Source organism: Chiloscyllium punctatum, chromosome 25, assembly GCF_047496795.1.
Source record: "Chiloscyllium punctatum isolate Juve2018m chromosome 25, sChiPun1.3, whole genome shotgun sequence".
Taxonomy (NCBI): domain Eukaryota; kingdom Metazoa; phylum Chordata; class Chondrichthyes; order Orectolobiformes; family Hemiscylliidae; genus Chiloscyllium; species Chiloscyllium punctatum.
Genome location: NC_092763.1, coordinates 37,412,453 through 37,439,556, shown reverse-complemented (window position 1 = coordinate 37,439,556; position 27,104 = coordinate 37,412,453). Strand labels below are relative to the sequence as shown.

Genomic DNA, 27,104 nt, shown 5'->3' with positions numbered 1-27,104 from the left:
ATAAAGATAGTTCTGGAATGGCTTTTAATTACTGGTATTGTGTATTCTGTTTTCTCTATGAACTTGGCTGTTCATATGAGTCAATTCATGTACTTTCCTACAGTTTCTTCAACTAAAGATATATCAGGAAATATGAATAAGACATTTTAATAATGATTTATATTTTAATAATTACAAATTTAAGAAAATAAACAAAGTATAAACTTTTGGGTGAGAAATTACTGTTGGCAGGATTAAGTGGATGAATGCTTAATTAACTGGATTTTTTGATCAGTAGTTGTTACATTTGTAACTGCCCACAGGAATGTTATGGGATTTTGCACGAGAGGTCCTTGTCATTCAGTCATGGGAAAAATGCCATCTGGTGCCCATATAAACAGGGCAATCACCAGAAAATCTCCTTAACCAAGAAATCTGAATAACTGTTAATAAACAATGCAGAGTCCCAACCAGAAAGTGATATTATATTTAATTCCATGTCAAATGAGGTATGAAATGAAGAGAAAGATTGGATAATAGCTAGAGAAAATATTGAGGAAAAGATCATTTTAATTTTTATTTAAATTGTCAACAACAAATGAGCTTTGACATTTCTTAAAATTAAAAATAAACATCTGCAAGGTGTTTGGCAAGCTTATATGACCAAATGTATCTGTAAGAATCTTTGGTTAATGTCTCTGTTAAAACCAGTTAAAACAAAGAAGTTAATGCCCCTATTAAGGAATTCAAAAACATTAAGGAACTAAGTTGAGTAATCATGCAACAAGACTATTGAAAATGATTCCAAGTCTATACACCTTTCATACCTTTGTCTAACAGCCAAGAAACATACCTTTGATAAATCAGTAAAAATAGCAGGGCTGTTGTTTTTAATCCAAGCCATTAGAGGGCTATATGGCAATAATTCATCATGAAAATGCTTATGGTCGGGCAAGATTAGCTCTCCCGACTGTTGTAACAAGCCAATGTTTTGGTCATTTCCCTTAAACACAATGGAAATAGCATTTTTAAAGCTCTAATACATTTAACAACCGAAATTAAGATACTTAATTGACCCATCCCAGAATTTTCAAATATTTCAAGTATACCTACGTGACTGTACGAATGAACATTCCAAAAGAAAAAAAAATCAAAGAAGTGACTATTTATTTATGAATAAATAAGCTTTTTTAAAAAATTAAGCTGTTTAACATTCAGTTTGGCTACATTTGGAATATTGTGATCAGACCTGGTTGCCACATTACCAGAAGAACAGTAATGCTTTGGAGAGGGTGCAGAGATGGTTTACCAGGATGTTGTCTGGTCTGGAGAAATTGGATAAACTCTGATCCTTTTCAATGGAAATTTGGAGTCTGAGGGGCGACCTGATGCAGACCTATAAAACTGAGAGAGGCATAGATAGGGTGGGTAATCAGAGGCTTTTCTTCAGGGTGAAAAGGTCAACTACAAGTGGGCATGGGTCAAGGTGAGAGTGGGAAAGTTTAGGGGAGAAATGCAGAGAAAAGTTTTCACACAGAGGATGGTAGATGCCTGGAACAAACTGCCAGTGGAGGTGGTGGAAGCAGGCAACATTGGCAACATTTAAGGCATATCTTGATAGTCACATGAACGGGAGGTGAATAGCAGGATAGAAATCATGTATGGGCAATAAGTAGCGGTCTAAACAAGGATTTGGAATCAGTGTAGGTGGGTTGAAGGGCCTGTTCCTGTGCTGTTTTGTATAGTATTATACTAATCAAAAGAACTTAAAGTCTTGACATTTACTGACTTAATTGGTCTCAGCAAAGATAGTTAAAGGGATATAACAAATTAAGTTGGAAAGCATTTCTGTGGGAAATTAACTCCTAATCATAAGTGATACACACTGACCTGTATTTTAAACTGTCTGCAGATTGATAATATTTTGACATTCATGAGGTTAAGCCATTAATCATGGCTGCTGACATCAATGAACCATATCCTAGAATAATGTAGCTGTTATGAATAATGTCCAATTCATTGGGTGGCTACTGGGGAGTGATCAACACTCTTGAAACCATATGTCAACTAAGAGCCAAACTCTTAAGAGGAAGAAAAAGATTGATCAAAACATCTGATAAATATTTTAAAAGACAGGGTTTAGAGCATCACATTTAATACTTTGGTTTAAGAATGCTAAAAGTCTGCAGCAACTACCAAACACTGTTGCTTAACGTGCCATTATGAACTCATATGTCGAGTCAATTTGTCAGCTTGAATCAATACTATACCTAGAACTGAATGAACACTGATTACCTAATCTCAGTTTTCCCAAATGATAATGAAATCATTCAAGGATTTATTTTAATGCTGAATATTTGACATGGAAGACTTAATCATGCTGTTTGCAGTTAGACTGTGAATTACTGATGAAACATTTGGATCTGGAATTATTAAGTAGGAGCAAAATAAGAAGTATGTGCATTTCATGTCATTATTAACAGAAAAGAAAGAAAATGGTTTCCAGATAATTTGTGAAGAGCTGACTATCACATCTGCATCTCATCAACTTAGGTAAAGAAAGGTTGGCTAAAGATGATATTCTAACACTCTCTATTCACTCACAAGTATTTGGTTTGCTTTTTCAGTAACTGATGAATTCTCCAAAATAAATATGGACACTGGACAATAATATACTCTTGAAACTATTGTTTATAACAAAGTAAATTTTACAAAGTCTTTGTCATCAGATTCTATCACAAGAAACCAAGAACCAACCAGCTACATTATTTAGCAGTGCACATACCTGTAGTACAAATAAAGCATTAATATGCCGTATGAATCGACTTTCAAATTGCTGCCGTAAACTTTCAAACTTTATTAATTGTTCTACCACACTTTGCAGTTTCCGATGGCCTAATAAAATCAGAATTTTAAAGTGAAGTTGAAATACTACTGATAATTATACCTACGAATAATTTGATTTCACAAATATCCTACTAATTTATAATTCTTTTTGACCCAAACTCCAGATTGAAACTACCCAGATTGAAAATAAATGCCTGGCATAACCTTCTAGTGTTAAACATCAATTTACAGCATTCCTTGTCTGAATAACATGATGCTGTAACAACGACTTACTAAAATCTTCAAACTGCAGCTATTTTTAAATGGGTAGTTTCATTTTCTTCTTGGGTAGGTTAAATAGTAAAAATAAATCATTATGAAGAATCACTATTCAGTGCACTATTACCTATTTAGGGTTCTACTGAAGAACATAACCTTTAGTATCTCAAAAAACAGTAATATCAACCAGGCAGTCATTCGATGAGCATTAGCAAATTACTTAGCCATTGGATGCGTTACAATTCAGTCCTAACATCCACATTTTTCAATTATTGATATCAATCAGGAATGTGAGTGGGGTGGGTGGTAGTTCCCTGGAACAAGAAGGACACTTGCTCATGGTAAGAACTTGTGCATGGAATTTTTTAATGAAGCAAGGTCATTGGCTGCAGTTATCACATAGTTCTGGCTGAATAGGGAACTATTTAGCTCTTACTACTTGTCACTGGTGTATCAGAAGAACTTGCAGATTGACAACTAATCTGTTTAGCCATGTTATTATACACCTTTGGCTATCAAGTCCTGAGAGGGATCTTGAACCTGGAGCTTCTAGCCCAGATATAGGGTCATTATCATTGCACTGCAAGACCATATCAGGACAAAGAACTCTGTTAATTCTCCTCACATTTTAGTCAACTGCTGCTTAAGACAAATGTGGAGTACCCATTGTTGCCCTGACCAAGTTGCCCTGGGATGGCACATTGGCTCAGTGGTTAGCACCAACTAAGTAAAAACAATGACTGGATGCTGGAAACCAGATTATGGATTAGTGGTGCTGGAAAAGCACAGCAGTTCAGGCAGCATCCGAGGAGCAGTAAAATCGACGTTTTGGGCAAAAGCCTTTCATAGGAATAAAGGCAGAGAGCCTGAAGGGTGGAGAGATAAGCTAGAGGAGGGTGGGGGTGGGGATAAAGTAGCTTAGAGTACAATAGGTGAGTGGGTGAGGGGATGAAGGTGATAGGTCAGGGAGGAGGGTGGAGTGGATAGGTGGAAAAGAAGATAGGCAGGTAGGACAAGTCATGGGGACAGTGCTGAGCTGGAAGTTTGGAACTAGGATGAGGTGGGGGAAGGGGAAATGAGGAAACTTTTAAAGTCCACATTGATGCCCTGGGGTTGAAGTGTTCCGAGGCGGAAGATGAGGCGTTCTTCCTCCAGGCGTCTGGTGGTGAGGGAGCGGCGGTGAAGGAGGCGGCGGTGTGGTTGATTGGTGTGGGTGTCCCGGAGATGTTCCCTAAAGCGCTCTGCTAGAAGGCGTCCAGTCTCCCCAATGTAGAGGAGACCGCATCGGGAGCAATGGATACAATAAATGATATTGGTGGATGTGCAGGTAAAACTTGGATGGATGTGGAAGGCTCCTTTAGGGCCTTGGATGGAGGTGAGGGAGGAGGTGCGGGCACAGGTTTTGCAATTCCTGCGATGGCAGGGGAAGGTGCCAGAATGGGAGGGTGGGTTGTAGGGGGGCGTGGACCTGACCAGGTAGTCACGGAGGGAATGGTCTTTGCAGAAGGCGGAAAGGGGTGGGGAGGGAAATATATCCCTGGTGGTGGGGTCTGTTTGGAGGTGGCAAAAATATCGGCGGATGATTTGATTTATGCGAAGGTTGGTAGGGTGGAAGGTGAGCACCAGGGGCGTTCTGTCCTTGTTATGATTGGAGGGGTGGGGTCTGAGGGCGGAGGTGCGGGATGTGGACGAGATGCGTTGGAGGGCATCTTTAACCACGTGGGAAGGGAAATTGCGGTCTCTAAAGAAGGAGGCCATCTGGTGTGTTCTGTGGTGGAACTGGTCCTCCTGGGAGCAGATACGGCGGAAGCAGAGGAATTGGGAATACGGGATGACATTTTTGCAAGAGGTAGGGTGGGAAGAGTAGCTGTGAGAGTCGGTGGGTTTGTAAAAAATGTCAGTGTCAAGTCGGTCGTCATTAATAGAGCTGGAAGGGGAGGGAGGTGTCAGAGATGGTCCAGATAAATTTCAGGTCAGGATGGAATGTGTTGGTGAAGTTGATGAATTGCTCAACCTCCTCACGGGAGCACGAGGTAGCGCCAATGCAGTCATCAATGTAGCGGAGGAAGAGGTGGGGAGTGGTGCCGGTGTAACTACAGAAGATCGACTGTTCTACGTAGCCAACAAAGAGACAGGCATAGCTGGGGCCCATACGTGTGGCCATGGCTACCTCTTTGGTCTGGAGGAAGTGGGAGGATTCGAAGGAGAAATTATTAAGGGTGAGGACCAGTTCAGCCAAACAAATGAGAGTTTCGGCGGAAGGTACTATTGGGGACTTTGGGAGAGGAAAAAAATGGAGGGCTTGGAGGCCCTGGTCATAGCGGATGGAGGTGTAGAGGGATTGGATATCCATGGTGAAGATAAGGCGTTGGGGGCCGGGGAAATGGAAGTCTTGGAGGAGGTGGAGGGCGTGGGTGGTGTCTCGAACGTATGTGGGGTGTTCCTGGACTAGGGGGATAGGACAGTGTCGACGTAGGTAGAAATGAGTTCAGGTGGGGCAGGAGCATGCTGAGACAATGGATTGGCCAGGGTGGTCAGGCTTGTGGATCTTGGGAAGGAGGTAGAACTGGGCAGTGCAGGGTTCCCAGACTATGAGGTTGGAAGCTGTGGGTGGGAGATCTCCTGAGGTGATGAGGTTCTGTACGGTCTGGGAGATGATGATTTGGTGATGGGGGGTGAAGTCATGGTGGAGGGGGCGGTAGGAAGAGGTGTCCTTGAGTTGGCGTTTGGCTTCAGCGGTGTAGAGGTCAGTGCGCCAGACTACCACTGCGCCCCCTTTATTTGCTGGCTTGATGGTGAGGTTGGGATTGGAGCAGAGGGATTGGAGGGCTGCGTGTTGTGAGGGTGAGAGGTTGGAGTGGGGGAGGGGGGTAGACAGGTTGAGGCAGTTAATGTCCCGGCGGCAGTTGGAAATGAAGAGGTGGAGGGCAGGTAATAGGCCAGCATGGGGTATCCAGGTGGATGCAGTGTGTTGGAGGTGGGTGAAGGGGTCCTCGGAAGGTGGGCAGGAGTCCTGATTGTGAAAGTAAGCTCAGAGGCGGAGGCGACGGAAGAATTGTTCGACGTCACGGCGTGTATTAAATTCATTGATGCGTGGACAGAGGGGGATGAAGGTGAGTCCTTTGCTGAGGACTGATAACTGCCTGCCTCACAGTGCCAGGGACCCCGGTTTGATTCCAGCCTTGGGTGACTGTCTGCATGGAGTTTGCACATTCTCCCCATGTCTGCGTGGGTTTCCTCCAGGTGTTCTGGTTTCCTCTCATAATCTAAAGACGTGCAGATTAGGTGAACTGGCTATGCTAAATTGCCCAGAGTGTTCAGGGATGTGTTAGTTAGGGGTAAATCTAGAGTAATAGGGTAGGGGAATGGGTTTGGGTGGGATACTCTTTGGAAGGTCGGTGTGGACTTGTTGGGCCAAAGACCTGTTTCCACACTGTAGTGATTATATGATTCAAATTTAGATAGCATTATGCAAATAAATGAGCTGTCTCCTATTGACCAAAGTTGTTGAATGTTTGGTTGTCTCAAACATAGAGAGAGTATTTTGGAGACAGATTTTTAAATTTAAGTTCATTGAGGTTAGGGTTCATGATGCCAAGGAATGCAGACAAAAATACATTTCCAGGTCAGTTAGAAGAGAAATCGACCCAACAAAATAGAGGGAGAGAACAGAAATACCTTTATCAATGTCAAGTTGTTTCAAAGTGATTTATTTATAAATTAGCTCACTATATCTCTCAGTTGTCTTAAGCTGGTTTTAAAATACACAAACAAGAAGCTAATGTTGAAGACCAAATGGGAACTAAGATTTTAAAAAAGAAAATATCAATTTGTGGGATGTGGATTTTGTCAGCTGGCTAGCATTTATTGCCCATCCCTAGTTGCCCTTGGGAAGTAGTGGTGAGCTGGCTTCAACCTGCTGTAGTCTGTCTATGTGGGTTGACACACAATACCACTGGGAAGGGAATTCCAGAATTTTGACCCAGCCACAGTGAAGGAACGGTGATATATTTCCAAGTCAGGTTAGTGAGGGACTTATAGGGGAACTTGAAGGTGGTGGTGCTCCCATGTCACTTCTGCCTTATCCTTCTCGATCAAAGTGGTTGTGGGTATGGACGTGCTATCTGAGGATCTTTGGTGAACTTCTGCAATGCATCTTGTAGACAGTACACACTGCTGCTATTATATGAAGAAGCAAAAAAGAAGATTGATGAGGGCAGAGCAGTAGATGTGATTTATATGGACTTCAGTAAGGCGTTCGACAAGGGTCCCCATGGGAGAAAGATTAGTAAGGTTAGATCTCACAGAATACAGGGAAAACTAGCCATTTGGATACAGAACTGGCTCAAAGGTAGAAGACAGAGGGTGGTGATGGAGGGTTGTTTTTCAGACTGGAGGCCTGTGACCAGTGGAGTGCCACAAGAATTGGTGCTGGGCCCTCTACTTTTTGTCATTCACATAAATGTTTTGGATGCGAGCATAAGAGGTACAGTTAGTAAGTTTGCAGATGACACCAAAATTGGAGGTGTAGTGGACAGCGAAGAGGGTCATCTCAGATTACAACAGGATCTGGACCAGATGGGCCAATGGGCTGAGAAGTGGCAGATGGAGTTTAATTCAGATAAATGCGAGGTGCTGCATTTTGGGAAAGCAAATCTTCGCAGGACTTATACACTTAATGGTCAGGTCCTAGGGAGTGTTGCTGAACAAAGAGACCTTGGAATGCAGGGGGTTCATAGCTCCTTGAAAGTGGAATCGCAGGTAGATAGGATAGTGAAGAAGATGTTTGGTATGCCTTCCTTTATTGGTCAGAGTATTGAGTACAGGAGTTGGAAGGTCATGTTGCGGCTGTACAGGACATTGGTTAAGCCACTGTTGGAATATTGCATGCAATTCTGGTCTCCTTCCTATCGGAAAGATGTTGTGAAACTTGAAAGGGTTCAGAAAAGATTTACAAGGATGTTGTCATGGTTGGAGGATCTGAGCTACAGGGAGAGGCTGAACAGGCTGGAGCTGTTTTCTCTGGAGCGTCGGAGGCTGAGGCGTGACCTTATAGAGGTTTACAAAATTATGAGGGGCATGGATAGGATAAATAGACAAAGTATTTTCCCTGGGGTCAGGGAGTCCAGAACTAGAGGGCATGGAGAGGGGAAAGATATAAAAGAGACCTAAGGGGCAACTTTTTCACGCAGAGGGTGGTACATGTATGGAATGAGCTGCCAGAGGATGTAGTGGAGGCTGGTACAATTGCAACATTTAAGCGGCATTTGGATGGGTATATAAATAGGAAGGGTTTGGAGGTATATGGGCCGGGTGCTGGCAGGTGGGACTAGATTGGGTTGGGATGTCTGGTCGGCATGGACGGGTTGGACCGAAGGGTCTGTTTCCATGCTGTACATCTCTATGACGCTGTCGGTGGTGAAGGCAGTGGATGCTAGTCCCAATCAAGCATGCTACTTTGTCTTGGATGGTATCAAGCTTCTGAGTGTCGTTGGAGCTGCACTCATCCAGGCAAATGGGGAATATTCCATCACGCACATGACTTGTACTTTGTAAATGATCGGCAGGCATTAGGGAGTCAAGAGGTGAGTTAGTCACCACAATATTCCTAGCCTCTGACCAGATCTTGGAGCCATTATGTTTATGTGGTGAGTCCAGTTGAGTTTTTGGTCAATGTTGGGATGTAGCTTGCTGGTAGTGGTGGATTCAGTGATGGTAACACCCTTGAATATCAAGGGGTGGTGATTAGATTGTCTCTTATTGGTGACAGTCATAGCCTGGCATTTGTATGGCCTAAATGTTACTTGTCACTTGTCAGCTTAAGTCTGGATTTTATCCAGATCTTGTTGCATTTGGTTAAAAATCACACAATAGCAGGTTATAGTCCAACACGTTTAATTGGAAGCACACTAGCTTTCGGAGTGACGCTCCTTCATCAGGTGATAGTGGAGGGCTGCTCTGAAAGCTAGTGTGCTTCCAATTAAACCTGTTGGACTATAACCTGGTGTTGTGTGATTTTTAACTTTGTACACCCCAGTCCAACACCGGCATCTCCAAATCATTGTTGCATTTGAACATGGACTGCTTCAGTATGAAGAGTTGAGAATGGTGCTAAACATTGTGCAATCATTGGCAAACATTCTCACTTCTGACCTTATGATGGAGGGAAGATCATTAATGAAGCAGTTGAAGATAGTTGGGCCTAGGACACTACCCTGCGGAACTCCTGCAAAGCTGTCATGCAGCTTAGATGACTGACCTCCAATGACCAAGACTATCTTTCTCTATGACAGGTATGACTCCAACCACAGAGACTTTGCCGCTCATAACCAGTGATTCCAGTTTTGCTCCTTAATGCCACACTCAGTCGAATGTAACCTTGATGTTAAGGGCCATCACTTTCACTTCACCTCTGGAATTCAGCTCTTTTGTCTATGTTTGAGCCAAGCCTGTAATGAGGTTAGGAGCTGAGTGGTCCTGGCGGAACCCAAAGTGGGCAACACTGAGCAGGTTATTGCTGAGCAGGTGCTGCTTGATAGCACTGTTGGTGACACCTTCTATAACTTTACTGGTGATCAAGAGTAGACTGATGGGGTAATAATTAGCTGGATTGGACTTATCTTGCCTTTTATGTACAGGACATACCTGGGCAATGTTCCCATTGCCAGGTAAAGGCCGGTGTTGTAACTGGACTGGAAGAGCTTGGTTAGGGGAGCGGAATGCTCTGGAGCAAAGCCCTTCAGTACTATTGCTGGAATCTTGTCAAAGCCTTTGCAACATCCAATGTCTCCAATTGCTTCTTGATATCATGTGGGCTGAATCAATTTGGCTGAAGGCTGGTACCTGTAATGCTGGGGACCACTGGAGGAGGTCGAGATGGCTCATCCACTTGACACTTCTGGCTAAGGATCGCTGCACTGATGTTCTGAGCTCTTCCATCATAGAGGATAGGGATATTTATGGAGACTCTTCCTCCAGTGAGTTGTTTAATTGTCCACCATCGCCAATGATGGGATGTGGCAGGACTGCGGAGCTTAGATCTGATCTGTTGGTTATGAGATCGCTCAGCTCTGTCTATCACTAGTCCTGTTTAGTAGTTTCACTAGGTTGACACCTCATTTTCAGGTATGTCTGGAATTGCTCCTGACATGTTCTCCTGCATTCTCCATTGAACCAGGGTTGATCCTCTGGCTTGATGGCAATGGTTGATTGGGGGAATATGCCATTCATGGAGTTACAGATGGTGCTGCAGTACAATGCTACTGTTGTTGATGGCCCTCAGCACCTCATGGATGCCCAATCTTGAGGTGCTGGATCTGTTCAAAGCTGTCCTATTTAGCATGGTGGTTGTGTGAAGGCAGGTCTTTGTCTCCACAAGGACTGTGTGGTGGTCACTTTTACCGATACTAACATCCTCAGTGCTTCCTCTAAGTGTTGTTCAACATAGAGGAGTACCTATTCATCAGCTGAGGGACGACGGTACTTGGTAATCAGCAGGAGGTTTCCTTGTCCATGTTTAATCTGAAGCCACAAGAATTCATGAGTTGCAGGAGTCAATGTTGGGGACTCCCACTGCAACTCCCTCCTGAATGTATAAAACTGTGCCACCACCTCTGCTGCTTCTATCCTGCCAATGGTAGAGGACATAATTAGGGATGATGATGGTGTTGTCTGGGACATTGTCTGTAAGGCATGATTCTGTGAATATGATTATGACAGGCTGTTGCTTGACTAGTTTGTGAGACCGCTCTCCCAATTTTGTCACTAGCCCCCAGATGTTAGTAAGTAGGACTTTGCAGGGTCAACAGAACTGTTTCTGCCATTGTCTTTTCTGGTGCCTCGGTTAATGCCAGGTGATTTGTCTGGTTTCATTTCATAGAGATTTTGTAGCGATTGATACAACTGAATGGCTGGTTAGGCCATTTCAAAGGGAAACTGACAGTTAACCACATTGCTGTATCTGGAATCACATGTCGGTCAGACCAGGTGAAGACGGCAAATTTCCTTCTCTAAAAGACATTAATGAACTACAGAATTTGACAAGTTATCTAGCTATGAGCAAAGTTGAGACAGACCCATCTTGCCTCAAGATGGTTTCTTATTTTGTAAGTAGTGAAATGCAGTTTAATTGGCAAGAATACCATTCAAATGTAGAATAACTGAAGCATTTCTGGGAGCTGTAAGCTATATAAAAGGTAAATGACAGAGAGAGAAAATATAGCCATACCTGGAAACAACTTAACATTCATGCAATTATTCAGAGCTTCAACAGCAAGAATGCAAGACTGTAAATTCTCAGGTGTGCACAGATCACCATCTCTTAATGCATGTTCATGTTCTTTATCAAGGTCCAACTTATTCTATCAGAATAACAACAATATTTTAAAGAACCAATCAGATGTTCACATCACATGTTGTAACATTAAAAAGTGTGATAAATACAAGGTTACAATCTGAGAAATGTTATTTTAAATTGACCAATGTACAAATTAAGTTTAGATCGAATAATCATTGAATTATAATAGAAAGGAGTAAAAAAGGATTATGTTATTTCCTGATGGACCAGAAGATTAATTATAAGTATCCCTGCTCGCAGTCCTGCAGACATTGAGACTTTATCCTAGATTACTGTATACATTTCTGGTCTCCTTACTTAAGGTTCACTTGGCTGATTCCTGGGGTGAAGGGATTGTCTTATGAGGAAAGGCTACATCTTTGTTTTTATTGAACTTAGATACATTTAGAGTGATCTTATTGAAAGGTATAAAATAGTTAGGGGATTTGACAGTGTGAATATTGAGAAAATGTTTACATTCATGAGGGAATGGAGGTTGATCTCTAAAATAAGGGATCTCCAAGTTAAGACAGAGATGAAGAGGAATTTCTCCTTTTAGTGGGAAATTAGTCTTTGGAATGGGGTTAAGCTAATTCATTATATTTTTTCAAAGCTGAGTTAGACAGATTTTTGAACAACGGAGTCAAGGGATGCAGACATGAAAGTGGACTTAAGGTCACAATCTGACCACAAATAATCTTATTGAATGGCTGAGCAGGTTGGATGGTTTAAATGGCTATCCCAGCTCCCATTCCTTAATTTCTTTGAATAAATTCAAGACTCAGATTGACAAATCACTTCAAGGGAATCAAAGAATATTGGGAGCACGGAGGAAAGAAAAATTGACGTAGACCATTAATCTTGATTGTATTGTATGGCAAAGCAGGGTCAAAGGGCTGAACGTTTTCTCCTGTTCCTTCTGTTATGTTTTCATGATGCAGTATATGAATTTTGTCAAATTCAACCTCTTGACTCTGATCATTTTCTCAGAATTACTAACTCAGTCTCAGTCTCCAGATAATTGGAGGTCAGACATACCCTGGACAATGTGTGCCGCGTTTATACGGCAGTCCCACTATAGTTATAATGTGGGAATTTCCTTGGATGTTTACATTTTCAATGGGCAATTATCCAGTGCTTGAAGCCTTTAGTTTGATTTTAAGACTTGAGAGTGTTCTAACCGGCTTGCCTGAGTAATGAACCCGGAAAAAAGGTGGAATAAAACATCAGCATAACTCCTGGCTAACTATAAAAGTAACTCTCAACCACTCACACAGACACTTCCAATGCACCTAATGTGACCTAATTCCCCCACCCTGCAATGGATTAAATTCATGCCTATCCAGGCTATCAACCCAACATAGCAGCTGTATCCCACATGCATTTAACTTACACACTTAACTTCTCTCAGTAGTTTTCAAGGTGCCTTCAAAGGCTTTAAATTTTGGAACATGGCAGCTCATGTTAAAAAAGGGATTTCACCATGATCCGTGTCACTACTGGTTGCATGGATTCCTGGCATGGTCTAGAATGTTTGGGCCATGAAGGCTCCTGATCAAACATTTGAACGTATAACCCCTTCAAAGGCAAGGGTGTATTTTCTGCTAGATCAGAGTTGGAAACAGGCTCAACTCTTCAATAGGAGAAATAAATAATTCCAAAATTGAATAATTAAAGGCAAAAATTAAAAACTTAGCTTTTCATTTCACATCATTCATGATTTTATCTTTTGTGATAGAACCATGGCTCTTATTCTTTATAATTTGACAACAGCTTATGAAGACTTCATGTAATTTGTTAGTCTTTTATATACCACACAATCATAATTAGAGCAATAATTTACTCGCTATAACAGGAGAAAGTGAAAAATAGATATACATATATCCAGATTTAGCAAGTAATTTTCAAATTACTAACTCACTTAGTCATTACTAGCTGTCTCACCTGACGCAGTTTGCTTACCACAAGAAAAATGACTTCCTCTAAAAGTTTTTGCTGGTTACAATCAATGACTTGTAATTGGTAATTGCTTTGGTGAATATGATCCATCTGTTCTTTAACACTCTGCAACAACTCTTCGTACGTTTGAAGGGTCTGCTCAATGCTCTTCACTTCAACAAGAGCCACATCAATCAGTTCCATCATTTCAGTTACTTGCTTCTCGGACACAATGATTGACCGTATGTTTTCCTGAAGTACAAACATAATTACTAGTACCTACACGATCTATAATGTATTCCATGATTGGAAACATATGCATGCACATACACATACATTTTAGATGATAAAGATACTGTATTTTACTGAAAAACGGTACTTACTTCATGTATTCCCTATTTCATAGTGAATGAATTGCTGATTTAATTGCAACATCCAATTCTTGTACAACTTTGCGCATCTACAATGACCATTGGACAATTTTAAAAGTAAGTAAAATTTAATTTTTCAACTGGAAATTTGTAAGATCTATGTAGATCAGGTAATCTGAGCATACATTGATCTAGCTTAGATGGAGCTTCAATCTTAAAGTAAAGTATTGAAATTATATAGAAGAAGAAACAAAAAAAGAGATGGATTATGTACAAATATTATATCATATTTTTTATTTCTAGTCTATGGTGGTGTTATTTGTTCATTGATAATACATTTTAGCATGTGCAAATATTTCCTTTGCAACATAATAAAGCTAAAATATTTAACATTTTAAATTCTGCACTGGTATTCTGTCGTCCATTACAACTAACAAGGCTAAGCAACTACAGTACACTAACTATTGTTGGTTGAATATTGAATGTTAGTTCAGTATGCTTGAGTACGTCTAGAACTTCAAAGTTTGGTAGAAGATTTGTAGCTCGGGTGCTCATTGTTGTGGTTCTGTTCGCCGAGCGGGGAATTTGTCTTGCAAACGTTTCGTCCCCTGTCTAGGTGACATCCTCAGTGCTTGGGAGCCTCCTGTGAAGCACTTCTGTGCTGTTTTCTCCGGTATTTATAGTGGCCTGTCTCTGCCGCTTCCGGTTGTCAGTTCGAGCTGTCCACTGCAGTGGCCGGTATATTGGGTCCAGGTCGATGTGTTTGTTGATAGAGTCTGTGGATGAGTGCCATGCCTCTAGGAATTCCCTGGCTGTTCTCTGTTTGGCTTGCCCTATAATGGTAGTGCCCCCGGAGAAAACAGCACAGAAGCGCTTCACAGGAGGCTCCCAAGCACTGAGGATGTCACCTAGACAGGGGACGAAACGTTTGCAAGACAAATTCCCAGCTCGGCGAACAGAACCACAACAACGTCTAGAACTCTGAAGCTGCCTTAAAAATTACTACGAGGTGTAAAGCACATTCACAAGATGCAGCTCAATATATTTTGCTTATTGTAAATTTTTTTTTGCACAGGCCACAGTAACTGAAGTACTGGAAAATTCATTCTGTAGTAGAACCTAATGTAAAAACAACAGTTCTTTCAGGATGAAATCTATTTTTACAATAATTTCTCAGTACCTACACTCAAATATTTTTTCTTCATAGTGTTATGAAGCTGTATAAGTGTACTGTATCTTTAAAAGAGTGAAGAACTTGGCAACTACACTGAGTGCTGGAGAATTTACAAAGTAATATTTGGTTCAGAATAGATAGCACTGGCTGAGTTGCTATGAGACAAATACAATTTGAATTTGGTCAATCAGTCTAAATTATACCCAAAAATACCAAATTCTAATCAAGTTTGAATTTAGTATATTGACAATATTAAAATCCAATGACACAATCTGATGCTTTGGGGGTATAAGACTGGGGAAAATTGAACAGTTGAGAAGAGAACTGTCAAGCTCACGATATCTGCAAATTGCCCAGAGAATAGTTCTCTTAAAGGTACCTTTATCGATCAGTAACCTGTGAAGCAGAATCCCCAAGAAGAAAAGAAGACCGGAGTACAGAGACGAACTGAAAGCTGCCTGGTTTTAAGATAAGAAGTTTTGTTTTCTCATCTGAATCGGGGGTCTTATTGGACAAGTATTGTAGAAGGAGAAGGTAAAAGATAGGTTAGAGAAAGGAGTTGTAAATAGTTGTTAGCTAATTATTCTCAGTTATCCTTCAAGAAATAAAGTTGTTCATTTTTACTTTAACTAGTTCTTGGCCTATCAATTTTTCACCAATAATTGCATAGGATAAATCTTTTCTGTTTTGCTGGTTTAAATTAAGCATGAGAGTTTACCAGTATCGCAACAATATTGAAAACCCAAAATACAAATACATCCATACTCTTAATTCAGAAACATGTCATATTATAATTATATGTGCTAATTTCTTAAGGTTCATATTATGTTTAATGAACACAATAAGAAAATCTTGTGCAACTTTCTGTGTCAACATTTAAACTTAATTAATTCTAAGAAAAATTCTAAATAACAAGACAAGCATGTGAGAATGAGTACAGCTATACATCTGTGCACAACTGCGTTACAAATTGCTCGTGCTTGTAGTATATTTTGTTGATCTATATTACAGTAATGTCAGTGGCTAACATATTTGGATAATGCTTTTTTAGCCATTATACTAGTGAGGATTATAATTCATGATGAACACAATGAAAATTTGAAAATTAATTTCAATAATTAATTTCATACATCATATTTCCACATCATATTTATCACCATGTATTGTAGATTATTGACAGTAACACTTATTTGTGCCAGTTTGCAAAATAATTACCTCATCTAACACTTGGAGATCTTTACTCATTTTCTCCGCAAAAGCTTCTGAATTTGAAATAGACTGATCAAATTGCTCCATTAACTTCTCAATATCAAATGCCTCTTTCGATGTCAATTCTTGGTAAACATCTATGTCTTCTTCCTCTGCAACTCGCCCTCTTTTGTGCTGCTCCACTGCAGGGCGCAGACTCTCTGGAATACAATAAAATTTTGTATCTTTTCAATTATATTATTCAACCAATGTTTTATGATTAAAACCAATGTTCCATCGAATTTCTCTAAGCTGTGCTTAGACACTTGTTGCACTATGTACTCCTTAATAAGATGTTTTTTTCCTGAAGTTAAACTTAATTCACAAAATTTATATAAGTACATTTCATGACAATTAAAAGTGACTTTCTAAAAATGCAAACAAGATCAGCTCTTTAAATATAGTTTGTGGTCTGAGGTGTCTCATCACACTTACAATTATAGTTTACATTTACAATGTACAGTTCATCTCATATATTATACAATTTCTAATCAGTGTCCTGTGGCACGACGGTCTGAGACAGTGGTTTTTCTCAACAAAATTCTATTGCAGCTACTGCAAACTGTAGTAGATCTCTTCATAAATAGTCCTGGATATTGAAATGTGTCAATAAGCAACTTGGTTGCTGACAGCTCTCTATACTGGTAGGAGGATCTGGACAAATGCTGCAGCAATGTTGCTGTCACCTGCCTGGATCTGCTGCTGGATTACATACTGATGAGTGTCTGTAACCATTTTGAACTGGCTTTATGATCTTATACTCCACAACTACCTGATGAGGGAGCAATGCTCCAAAAGCTAATGCTTCCAAATAAACCTGTTGGGCCATAACCTAGTGTCGCGTGATTTTTAACTTTGTCCACCCCAGTCCAACACTGGCACCTCCAAATCTTGACTGCTAAAGCAAGGTCATGTTCTTTTGGAACTGCACCAACTGATTCTCTGTTCCCTTCCTCATGAAGTCAAAACCATTTGAAAGTACAGGGAATAAAGTCTGGAGAGACCAGAACATGGACTAAAATCTTGAAGGATATGGTAAAACAAAAACTGGACACACAGGAGCAATGTATCCTTGTGGCTGTGACTAAGAACCTTGTCATTAGGTGCAAGACATTCCCTGGACAGACTGTCCAAGTTAGTACTACTGTTAGGAGAAGGACTCTGGAACAATCAATCAGCGTGTTGTTCTGGGTCAATCACCTTTGCCAAACCCGGAAAAAATGATGGGAACAGGTTTTAAGCTTGTAGAACTAAGCTGGCACTCACTGAACAGATGTAACTGAATACTGTTGTCATAATAGAGAAACAGACAGCCGAACCAAATCAGCCTTTCAAACTCTCTGTTAATAACATAATAAAGTTAAACCATCAAAGACTTTCAAAATAGTCACTCTAACATTAATGAACTGTAAGAACATAAGGACATGGTCTGTGATGTTCAAAGTTGTCTATTTTTGAGAAGAGAGCTATTATTGCAGTCTTATGCCAGAATTTCTTTCACCGAATGGAGCATGAACACTTTCGTTCTGCATTGGATATCTCAGAGTTTCTTAGCAAGTCATAACATTGGCCTCCTTGAGAATGAAACATTATGTCAGGGCATAACATGTTTCATTTTGATTCATGTAAGGGCTCAGGAGTACGACTGTTGAAATGTTGATCTTTTTAACATTCCCCACAGATTATCAACTCACACAGATGATATTAACACAACAGTTTCAGGGTTCTGTGTGGCATTGCTTCACAGGCCAAGGCAGCACCAAAGGAGAGAGCAATTACAACATTATCACCAAGTCCAGCAAGAATAAAAATTTCCAGTGATAGTTGCAGAGGATGATGCAGCAGATCAACATTCCCCAGAGTTGAGGTCAATGACCAGATATTGCATCTAATGTCTTTGTTATCATTTTCTACAGCTCTAGGAAACAATGTTGGTACAGACTAGAGTTTTAGAATTAGAATCTCTACAGTGTGAAGCAGGCCCTTTGGCCCAGCATGTCCATACTGACCCTTCAAAGAGTATCCCACCCAGACCCACTCCCCTATCACTCTACATTCACCCCTGACTAATGCACCTAACCTACATATCCCTGAACACTATGCACAATTTAGCTTGGACAATTCACCTAACTTGCACATCTTTGGACTGTGGAAGGAAACCGGAGCATCTGGAAGAAACCCACACAGACAAGGGAGAATATGCAAACTCCACATAGACAGTCGCCCGAGGTTGGAATCAATCCCTGAATCCTGGCACTGTGAGGCAGCAGTGCTAACCACTGAGCTACTGTGTTACCCTCAAGGATGTCCAGGGCCGTCATCACTAAACTGAATCATTTGCTGGAGCAGGACTTGTGCTCAGAAGGAAATGGTGACCATCAAGGTTATATTGGCTTTGAATTTTTATGCTAGTGTCTTTATTTCAAAGGCCAACTAGTGAACTGTGAAATTTCTCAATCCTTGACTCACAAATACATCACAAATATTTCTCCAGATTAGATTTTGATTTAGATTATGTTAGATTTAAACTTCATTGTCACATGTACTCAAGTACAAAGGTAGAGGAGTAGTGAAAGGTTTTCAATACCTCCATACATGGCGCAATCTTAAGTACAATTACCTAGATCCAAAAACTTAAGAAACAGGTAGAAAGAAATAAGGAATAAAAGTTAAAAGGTAAACATTACAGTCCTTCTTCGTACTAAATCGAAAAGTAGATGACACCTATGTATCTCCTGTCCCAGTGATAAACAGAGTCAAGTCGTATGGGAGTGGGACTGTCCATCATAACTGCCCACCAAGGTACATGATGCTATAGAATCACAGAATCGCGGAATTGCTATGGTGTCGGGGAGGCTATTTGGCCCATCATGTCTGCACTGGTTCTCTGAATGAGCGTTATGAATAGTGCCTTTCTCCTGCCTTTACCCAACATTTCCTGAATATTGTTTCTATTTAAAAGATTATCTCCTGCCCTCTCAATTGAACCTACCTCTACCACACTTCCAATCAGCTTGTTCCAGACCCTGACTACTCACTGAGTGGAAAGTGTTTGCTCACATCAAACTTGCTTTTTTTGTAAATTACCTCTGCAAATTATCTTTGTCTTATCATTCTCAACCCTTTTATGAAAGGGAACAATTTTTCCTGATTTACGCTGTTCAGCCTTGTACTGATTTCAGAAAAACCTATCAATGCTCCGTTTAGCCTTCTCCTCTCCAAGGGAAACAGTCCCAATTTCTTCAATTCATCCTCATAATTGAAGTTCTCATCTCTGGAACCATCCATTCACGAACACTTCTTATGCCACTCTCACAAATGCATTCACATTCTTCCTAAAATGTGGCATGTACAAACAATTTTCCAGTAGAGGTCGAATCTCTTATACAAATTCAGAATAATATCCTCACTCCTCTATTCTATACCCCTGTTTAGAAAACTGCATGCTTTCTTAACCGCTTATTCTACCTAACATTGACCCTCCCATCGACCAACCAGGTCATACCCTCTACCTGTCTCCACCTATCCCCACCTCACCATGCTATCCCCACCCCACCCCACCCCCTTTATCTGCAGCTCCCCTTACACTCACCCCCGGCCTGAAGAAGGGTTATACCCGAAACTTTGACTTCTCCACCTCCTGATGCTGCCTGGCTTGCTGTGTTCTTCCAGCTTCCTGCTTGTCTACCTATTCTACCTATCCTGCCACACTTAATTACTTATTTATATATACATCCAGGTCTCTCTACCAAAATGTATCATCTTGCACTTCTCCCTATTAATCTTAATCTGCCACCTATCTGCCCAAATGCACTTCTGCCATTTTACACTGTCATCCTCACAGTTTGCAATGTCTCCGAGTTTTGTATCATCCACATTATATTACATTACATCGATGTGAGAAACTCTGTAACCTTAAAGCTTGTCTTTAAACATTTAGACTAAAATGCAATGCTGAATTATAGAACACATTTGCTGCACACTTGAAAATAGACAGGCAGGAAGGCTCAGAAAAAGTGGGGAACCCAATGTATGCACAAGATAAAAAACATCAGTGCTCACCAAGTGGTAACAGGATGCTCTAAGGCAATTAACAACATTTGCCTTCACATCAGTGAATCTGTGTAAACAGGACACCAAGTGATAACATTAACAGCTGTTCCCTTGTGAAACTAATGAGCGTTTGATTCTGACCCTGAAACGAAATTCGGTACTATCAAAAGCCTTGTAATTGACGGTCAAGTCCTGTCAATTATAATGGATTCTTTTACCCTTTGCAAGCGAGGCAGACACAGAGGGAAAAACATCTTTGCTGTTATAAGTCCCTGACTTGAGAGTTCAAAAGGACACACGAGAGAGAGACCATTTTAGTGCTGAGGCTGCTGAAGCTAGTGGAAAATTAACTATTAGCGCTTACCTGCTGTGGATTGAAATTAACTGCATTTTTGAGACTTTGTGATAATACTGAGTAGCCATTACCAGTTATTAAATACAAACTCTGTAAAAGGTAATATTGGTGAAGCTTTAACTTACTTGCTGTTCTTGCAGACCACTCTACAGACCTTATAGACTGCCCCAATGCCAATTCGAACCAATCAAATCTTATGTCTTATTTGAATTTGAATCACAACCCTGAAAAGAAAACATGTTAATTCGAAGACTAATGAATCAGTTTAAATGCAACCTTACGGTAACATCTTAGCCTCGGGTACAGAATGGTTCGGGGCTTAAAAATCAGGAGGCTGCTCCTAGTTTAGAAATTATTCTAGGCCTAACATTGAAAGGATTCTGGCACAATGTATCGGGAAGCCATTTTATGGTCAAAGGTTTGCCCTCCTTGCTAAGAAGCCATTTTGTAAAACAATTGTATCTAATATATCCTGGCAGGGGAGAGTGGAGCTTTGAGTCATCAGAGTTCGTGGAGATCATCGCTGGAGCATGATTGGATGTTGGAGGATCATTTGGCTGTGCTGAACTGCTCTTGGTGGATCTTCATGCTGGCTTTGGCCTAACACCATTTCAGGGACTAGCCAACCTCAGAGCTCTGGCCTCAGCAGCCACCCGCAGCCCAAACCAGGGCATTCGCAACACAGTCAGAGTGACTGTGAAGAAGGTGGAGGATCGTACACCTGTTGATCGGTGTTTGTTAAGAAGGTTTTGCTGAAATGTTGTGGGTTTGGTGCAGTAGACATGTAAGGTGCTGGGTATTAAGTCTAACGAGGTACCGCGAATCAGCAAAGGAACGGTACCTGGAGGCACCCAGAAGGAAGGGAAAGTTGTAGAGGAGCAGGCAGCAGACAGCGGGGAGATGCAGCAGCCGACCCAAGCTCCTGCAAGACAGACGGAGGAAATGGAAGAGGAGGGATCAAAGGAGGCAGAGCAGTGGATTATCGTTAAAAACAGGAAAAGGAAACCTCTCGAGGGCCCCAAAGCCACCAAGCGAAGGGGGAAGAGACACCTCCAAGAGGAGGATACAGGCAGCTCCTCCGAGGGTGAGGACGGGCGCAAGAAGGGTCGCCTCCGGAGGAAGAGGCAGAGCGCCGTGGGGAGAAAGGAGGGCAACACCGCCCAAGAAGGAAAAGACGATCCCTCTGAGGGGATGGGTGAAGGCCTCCCCCTACCCGGTGAGAACCAAGGGGTACCCACCGGCCCACAGCTCCAGGGAACTGGGAGCAGCGTCCCAGTGACAGCCCTGCTGTCAGATGGAGAACGGGGCGATGAGGACCCTGGGTCCGACACGATGACACCAGAGCGGGGAAATGACTCCAGCGTGGAGCCGGACAACTACCTCAGCCCTGGGAAGGTCCAGCAGTTTGCTGTCACCACGGGGATGCACGCAGCTACCCCACTGGAGCAAGACCAGAAGAAAATGGACACTGGTAACCCCGCAAACTGTTAAAATGGGGTTTAAAATTGCCAGCATAAATGTGCGTAGCATTAAAGCGGCTACGCGATGTGTTTCAACGCTGGCCTTCCTGGCCAACGTCAAAGCCGATGTCCTGTTTCTGCAGGAGTGTGGGATACCGCACCTCAGCAGTTACAGGAGATGGTCGAGCTTGTGGGCCCACGGGCCGTCAGTGTGGTCGGGGGGCAACGATAGCCGCGCCTCCGGCCTGGGTATCCTGTTGCGGGGAGGCAACTTCACCATCTCCGAGGTTAAGGAGGTGGTGGGCGGGCGCCTCCTCGTCGTGGACGTCAAATACAGAAACGCTCCCGTGAGACTAATCAACGTGTACGCCCCAGTGGGTAAGAGTGAACGGTTGGCCGTCCTGCAACAGCTTCCACTGCTGCTGGCTACGTCCAGGCCGGTCATTCTGGCCGGAGACTTCAACTGCATCATTGATGCTGATGGACGATCCGGCGGGGGGGACAGTAAACCGGACGCTACGTCCAGGGCCCTGATGGAAACGGTCAAAGACGCCAAGCTGCATGACGTCTTCAGCGTCCCTGCAGACGGAGCGCAGCGTAGATACACCTGGTCACGGGCAGACGGGTCTATCCGCTCAAGGATAGATTACCTGTTTGTGTCCCGAACGCTCTCGGTCAGATCCACCGACGTCAAGCCGGTGTTCTTCTCTGACCACTGCCTCCTGCTGGCCGACTGTCACCTACAGGACGAACAGCGGGCGGGCAAGGGAACGTGGAAACTGAACACTAAGCTGTTGACCCCGGGAAACATCGAAGAGCTCAAGAGGGATTACGCAGGTTGGAGAACCGTGAAGCCCCTCTTTGAGTCTCCAGCGGACTGGTGGGAAACGGTAAAAGGGAACATCAAGAGGTTCTTTATCCTCAAAGGTGTCCAGGAGGCGAGAGAGAGGCGGGGAAAACTGTCCCAGCTCCAGGAAAGTATGCAGAACCTGCTCCTGCTGCAGACGATGGGGGTGGATGTCACGGAGGACCTCAAGGAGGTGAAGGGCCAGCAAGCCTCGCTCTTTGCCTCGGAGGCCTCCAGGATAATCTTCCGGTCCAGGGTCCGCTCGGTGGAGCAGGACGAGACGTGCTCACGTTTCTTCTTCCAGAAGGTGCACAAAGAGAGCTCCGTGCTCAGCAGCCTGAAGAAAGAAGATGGCTCGGTAACGTCATCTCAGGCTGACGTCATGAGGATCAGCAAATCCTTCTACGCCAGCCTGTATGACTCGAAGCCGACCGACAGCGCGGCCTCCCAGTCGTTCCTGTCCTCTATCACGGAGGTCCTAGATGACGGAACACGAGAGAGGCTGGACCAGCCGCTATCTCTGGATGAACTGACCAAGGCCCTCGAGTCCTTCGAAAAGAATAAAACTCCCGGAAGCGACGGCTTACCGGTCGAGGTTTATTCCGCTCTTTGGGACTTGATCGGCCAGGACCTGCTGGAGGTGTATGTCAGTATGCTCCGGGCAGGTACCATGAGTGAATCCATGAGGAAAGGCATCATCACCCTCGTCTACAAGCGGAAGGGGGAGAGGGAGGAAATTAGAAATTGGAGACCGATCTCACTGTTAAATGCAGACTACAAAATCCTGTCAAAGGTCATCGCCAACCGGGTCAGGTCTGCTCTGGGATCGGTGATCCACCCGGACCAAACCTGTGCTGTACCGGGCAGGAAGATCTCTGAGAGTCTCGCACTCCTCAGGGATACGATCGCCTACGTGCAGGACAGGGGGGTGGACACCTGCCTCATCAGCCTGGACCAGGAGAAAGCCTTTGACAGGATATCGCATACATATATGAGGGATGTCCTCTCCAAAATGGGCTTTGGGGAGGGAATCGGAAATTGGATCAGACTGCTCTACACCAACATTGTCAGTGCAGTCTCAATCAATGGGTGGGAATCAGATAGCTTCCCTGTAAGATCTGGAGTCAGGCAGGGATGCCCCCTCTCACCCGCCTTGTTTGTGTGTTGCATAGAGCCATTTGCCGAATCCATCAGGAAGGATGCGAGCCTGAGAGGGGTGACTATTCCTGGCAGCGGGGGCCTGCAGGTTAAGGCCTCCCTGTACATGGATGACGTCGCTGTTTTCTGCTCGGATCCGCTGTCCGTGCACAGACTCGTGTGCATCTGCGACCAGTTCGAACCGGCCTCGGGGGCCAAGGTAAACCGAGGCAAGAGCGAGGCCATGCTCTTCGGGAACTGGGCCGACCAATCCTCTATCCCCTTCACCGTCAGGACTGACCACCTGAAGGTGCTGGGTATTTGGTTCGGGGGGGCTGGGGCGTGTGCCAAGACCTGGGAGGAGCGGATCAGGAAGATGAGACAGAAACTAGGCAGATGGGGGCAACGGTCGCTCTCCATCGCGGGAAAAAACCTGGTCATCAGGTGTGAGGTCCTCTCAGTATTGCTATATGTGGCACAGGTCTGGCCTATCCCCAGGACCTGTGCCGCCGCAGTCACCCGGGCCATCTTCCAATTCATTTGGAGATCAAAGATGGACCGGGTCCGAAGAGACTCTATGTACAAAGACCGGTGCAATGGGGGAAAAAACACGCCCAATGCCACCCTCACCCTGATGGCCACCTTTGTGTGTGGCTGCATCAAGCTGTGCGTGGATCCCCGGTACGCAAACACCAAGTGTCACTACGTACTGAGGTTCTACCTGTCCCCGGTGTTGCGAAGGATGGGCCTGGCCTCGCTGCCGCGGAACGCTCCGAGTAGTTGGACCGTTCCGTATCACCTGTCCTTCGTGGAGAAATTTATGAGGAAAAACACCTTTGACCACAAGTCCATCAGGAAGTGGTCAGCACGTAGCGTCCTTGAGACCCTTCGGGAAAAGGAGAGGGCGGATCCTGTCGAGCGGTTCCCTGAGCAGACTGTCAAAGCCATTTGGCAGAATGCCTCATCGCCAGAACTTTCCAACAAGCACCAAGACGTGGCTTGGCTGGTGGTGAGAAGGGCTCTGCCTGTGAGATCCTTTATGCACGCCCGGACTCTCTGCCGCACCGCACGCTGCCCTCGAAGTGGGCTGCGGGGGGGACGAGACTGTCACACACCTCCTTCTGGAATGTGCCTATGCAGAGGAAGTCTGGAGAGGAATGCAGTGGTGCTTGTCGAGGTTTGTCCCGAGCAGCGCCGTGACGCGGGACTCCGTGCTCTACGGCCTGTTCCCGGGGACTCACACCGAGACGAACATTAACTGCGCCTGGAGGATCATCAACTCGGTGAAGGACGCTCTCTGGGCGGTCCGAAACCTGTTGATCTTCCAGCTGAAGGAGTTGACCCCGACCGAGTGTTGCAGACTGGCACATTCCAAGGTCCAAGACTACGTGCTGAGGGACGTGCTGAAGCTTGGGGCAGCTGCCGCCAAGGCGCGGTGGGGAAAGACCACCGTATAAGATCGGCCTGCCTAAAGAAGAACAGGGGGCCCATGCGGACGTTTTTTTGGGCTCTGCTGATGCCTCAGCCAAATAGATGTATATGTACAAGATTGAAAAATGCACAGGATTGTAAAGGACAAGGATAAATTCGAATCTGTGTTTGTAAATATGGACATATGTATGGCATGATCAAATGTACAGACCATCAAATCTTTTTATGAATAAAGTATATTTTTGAAATAAAAAAAAAGTAAGGTGCTGGGTATTCGGTTTGGGGGGGGGCTAGGGCATGCGCCAAGCGCCAAGTCTTAGGAGGAGCATATCAGCAAAGTGAGGCAGAAATTGGGCAGATGGAAACTATGGTCACTCTCCATCGCGGGAAAAAACCTGGTCATCAGGCGTGAGGCACTGTCATTGCTGTTATACGTGGCACAGGTCTGCCCTATTCCCAGAACCTGTGCCGGTGCAGTCACCCGGGCCATCTTCCAATTTATATGGAGGTCAAAGATGAACCGGATCCGAAGGGCTCGCTATACAAAGATCTGGGCAACGGGGGAAAAAATACACCCAATGCCACCCTCACCCTGATGGCCACCTTTGTGTGTAGCTGCATCAAGCTGTGCATGGATCCCGGGTACGCAAACACCAGGTGTCACTACGTACTGAGGTTCTACCTGTCCCCGGTGTTGCGAAGGATGGGCCTGGCCTCGCTGCCGCAGAATGCTCCGAATAGTTGGACCGTTCCGTATCACCTGTCCTTCGTGGAGAAGGTTATGAAGAAAAACACCTTTGACCACAAATCCATCAGGAAGTGGTCAGCACGTAGTGTCCTTGAGACCCTTTGGGAAAAGGAGAGGGCGGATCCTATCGAGCGGTTCCCTGAGCAGACTGTCAAAGCCATTTGGCAGAATGCCTCATCGCCAGAACTTTCCAACAAGCACCAAGACATGGCTTAGCTGGTGGTGAGAAGGGCTCTGCCTGTGAGATCCTTTATGCACGCCCGGACTCTCAGCTGCACCACACGCTGCCCTCGAAGCGGCTGCGGGGGGGACGAGACTGTTACACACCTCCTTCTGGAATGTGGCTATGCAGAAGAAGTCTGGAGAGGAATGCAGTGGTGTTTGTCGAGGTTCGTCCCAAGCAGCACCGTGATGCAGGACTCCGTGCTCTACGGTCTGTTCCCCAGGACGCACACTGAGACGAACATCAACTGTGCCTGGAGGATCATCAACTCAGTGAAGGACGCTCTCTGGGCGGTCCGAAACCTGTTGATTTTCCAGCTGAAGGAGTTGTTGCAGACTGGCACATTCCAAGGTCCAGGACTACATGTTGAGGGATGTGTTGAAGCTTGGGGCAGCTGCCGCCAAGGCGTGGTGGGGAAAGACCGTGTAACATCTGCCTGCCTAAGAAGAACAGGGGGCCCATGCAGTCATTTGGGCTCTGCTGATGCCTTAGCTAAATATATGGACATATGATTGATAAATGTATAGACCTGTATATAAAAATGAAATTCTGATCTTTGTATGTAAATGTTTACGTATGTATGGCATGACCAACTGTACAGACCATCAAATTATTTTATGAATAAAGTATATTTTTTGAAAAAAAAAGATGTGTAAGCTGGACAGAAAATCCTGCCAGGCCCCCAAAGCCTCCCAGCAAA

General features: G+C 43.9%; 1 protein-coding gene across 1 annotated transcript in view; it reads right to left on the bottom strand.

Annotated features, from left to right (window-relative positions):
* The window catches only part of LOC140495855 (exocyst complex component 1-like), a 105,594-nt gene that overhangs the window by 51,421 nt on the left and 27,069 nt on the right, over positions 1-27,104 (bottom strand). The window contains exons 4-8 of the mRNA XM_072595054.1: positions 16,118-16,311; positions 13,382-13,609; positions 11,312-11,444; positions 2,765-2,874; positions 833-982 (exon numbers count right to left, since the gene is read on the bottom strand). Coding sequence (XP_072451155.1) covers positions 833-982; positions 2,765-2,874; positions 11,312-11,444; positions 13,382-13,609; positions 16,118-16,311 — 815 coding nt within the window. The remainder of the gene's footprint in view (positions 1-832; positions 983-2,764; positions 2,875-11,311; positions 11,445-13,381; positions 13,610-16,117; positions 16,312-27,104) is intronic.